The 2,822-nt window shown below is 58.8% G+C and overlaps 1 protein-coding gene across 1 annotated transcript in view; it reads right to left on the reverse strand.

The window, feature by feature from the left end:
• Positions 1–33: 33 nt before the first annotated feature.
• ETH_00036355 (uncharacterized protein) overlaps positions 34–2,822 on the reverse strand; it is a gene marked incomplete at both ends in the record, with an annotated part of 3,790 nt that continues 1,001 nt past the window's right edge. Inside the window, 4 exons of the mRNA XM_013376524.1 lie at positions 34–163; positions 494–621; positions 766–852; positions 2,507–2,687. Coding sequence (XP_013231978.1) covers positions 34–163; positions 494–621; positions 766–852; positions 2,507–2,687 — 526 coding nt within the window. The remainder of the gene's footprint in view (positions 164–493; positions 622–765; positions 853–2,506; positions 2,688–2,822) is intronic.

Here is a 2,822-nt window from a genome sequence, read left to right on the forward strand (position 1 = left end):
AGAAGCCGCGCCCGCGGCCGCGGCCCCCGCGGCCGCGGGCGTTGCGCATGTTCATCGCGCGGCGCATTCCAACGAGCCCGAGGGGGCGGCGGCCTTTGCCGCGGTCTGCGAGTTTGAACATGGGGGCGTGGCGCAGCATGTCGGGGAAGATAACCATTTGCACCTGCAAACCCTAAACCCTAAACCCTAAACCCTAAGCCCCGAGCCCTAAGCCCTGCGCCGGGCGCGGGAGGGAGCCCAGGAGGGGGAGCCGCAGACGGCCTTGCTGCTGCGCGAGAGCTTCGCACGCAGCGCGCCAGCGAGCGGAGGGAAACCCTAAACCCTAAACCCTAAACCCTAAACCCTCGGTGCAGGCGCTGCGAGGAAGGCTAGCTGCTGTGCGGCGGGATCAACCCTCGGCTGGAGTGGAAGGCAACAGCTGTGAAGGCTGGAGACACTAGGCGCCCGGGAAACCCCAAACCCTAAACCCTAAACCCTAAACCCTAAACCCTACTTGGCTGCCGCGGATGTAGACCTGCTCCAGGGAGAGGACCTTCCCGTCCTTGTGGGTCACCGTCACTCCCTGGATGAGCATGTTCATATTGTCTTCTGCATTTTCGAGAGTGCCTCGGTACAGCGAGCCTGCCCACAAACCCTAAACCCTAAACCCTAAACCCTAGGAGCGGGCGGCGGGGATCTGGGGGGCGAAAGGCAAGGAGAAAAGGCGGAAAGAAGAAAACGTGGAAAGGGAAATTCGACAAGAGGGAGAGGCTCGGGTGTACGTACCGGTCTTGGTTTCCACAGTGATGGTGTGGCCGAGCCCCTCGTGGAGCAGTTTGACGGGAATTCCGACGGAAGCAACTTTTGCCATTTCTTTAATTCGCAAAAATAAAGGAAACAAACGAAAAGAAAACGAAAAAAGAAAGAAAATGAGGGGTCATAAGCCTCGGGTTCTCGCCGGCCCGCGTGCATGCAGCGGCAGCTGAGGTGTACGTACACCCGGGAACAACGCGCCTTCTCAGACCCCAAAAATGGAGTTATTTCGCTCACTTTAATCAAATTAAACAAATAAATGAACAAAAGAAATACTTTTCCCTCTTCTCGCCACCAGATCGACTGTACATACACCCCAAATGCCCCGCCTCGGGGCTGCCGGCTGCTGCCTCTCTTGGGGGCCCTTTTCATTTCTCTCATTTCTTTCATCTCTTTCCTTTCTTTCTCATTACAAAATGAATTTCAATTAATAATTATCCTTTATCCTTTACATTCTGTCACATTTTATGGCTTTTGGAGGTTTGTATTAGTCCAAATCAGTGACACTCAGTAAACCCTAAACCGTAGACCCTAAACCCTGGCAACTGCCGCCTGCTTCCAGGGAGCACGGGGCCCTAGTCTTGACCCAAACCCTAATTTAGAGCTTCAAACCCTAGGGTGCGGCCGGAAAACTCTAATTTAGGGTTTTAGGTTCCGACGCCCTCCACTACGGAGGAATGCAGAACCCACAGCAGGTAGATGGACAGCAGCAGCAGCAGCAACGGCAGCAGCAGCAGCAAAAGTAGCAGCAACGGCAGCAGCAGCAGCAATCGTAGCAGCAGCAGCAGCAACCGTAGCAGCAGCAGCAGCGACGCGCCAAAAGCACTAAACTAGCCAACGAACATAAGCTTAAAGCCAACAGATGTAGCAGCAGCTGCTGCAGCAGCTGCAGCAGCAGCTGCTGCTGGAAAACTCATTGAAACTGTTTCTTCCAGTGTATTGCAACAGCAACACGGAAAGGAGATCTCTAATAGATCCCCTGGGCCTCGGGGGGCCCCTGGGGGCCCCCCTGGGCCTCTAGAGCTTGCTGGGGTCCCCCCTAGGGGCCCCCAGAGAGGCCCCTGGGGGCCCTTTAGGGGCCTCATGGGGGCCCCTAGGGTACCGCCTTTGGGGCCCACAGGGGCCCCCAACCCGACGGGGGCCCCTTTAAACAGGTACCCGGGGTATAGGGGGGCCCCCTAAGAGGGCCCCCCCACAAGGGAGGGCCCCCAAGGGGGCCCCCAGAGGCCCCTGTAGGGGCCCCTTCTAGAACCCTTCTAGGGGACGCGAGAGTATCCTCACAGGCTGGGGGCCCTCATTTGTAGGTTGGGGGCCCCCTTACTTAGGTTTGGGGGCCCCCAGTTATGTTTGGGGGCCCCCCGGACTCCCCTATGTAGGTTTGGGGCCTCACACTGTTGGACGGGGCCCCCCTATGTAGGTAGGGGGCCCCCATATAGGCAGGGGGGCCCCATATAAGTAGGGGGCCCCCATATAAGTAGGGGGCCCCCATTTAAGTGGGGGGCCCCTCTGAGATGCCCTTGGGGGCCCTTGGGTTGGAGCCAAGTGCTGCTGCTGTGTCGAAAACAGAATTCTTTATTGCATTTGCTGCTGCGCGCGTGGCCCTTAAGGTTATGTCCCTGCTGCTGCTGCTGCTGCTGCTGCAGCTGCTGGGGAAGAGGAGACAGACGGCAGAGACGCGGAGACAGGCCACAGAGAAGGACACAACTTTGCTTACTCTGCTGCCGCTCGTGCTGCTGCTGCTGTTGCTGCTGCTGCTGTTGCTGCTGCTGTTGCTGCTGCTGTTGCTGCTGCTGCTCCGCTGCAGCACCAGGGGCCCAAACCGCAGCAGCAGCAGCGCCTCCTTCCGCCGCCCCCTCCCCTTGCTGCTGCTGCTGCTGCTGCTGCTGCTGCTGACTCTGGACATGCGAAGAGACAGAAGATGTCCCTCCAGCCAGCAGCCGCTGCAAAGGAGACACCGCAGCTGCTGCCCCACACAGCAGCGCAGCACAGCCCGCAGCAGCGACAGCTGCTGCTGCTGCTGCTGCTCCCTC

Source organism: Eimeria tenella, genomic scaffold (assembly GCF_000499545.2).
Source record: "Eimeria tenella Houghton genomic scaffold, Eth_scaff3639, whole genome shotgun sequence".
NCBI lineage: Eukaryota > Apicomplexa > Conoidasida > Eucoccidiorida > Eimeriidae > Eimeria > Eimeria tenella.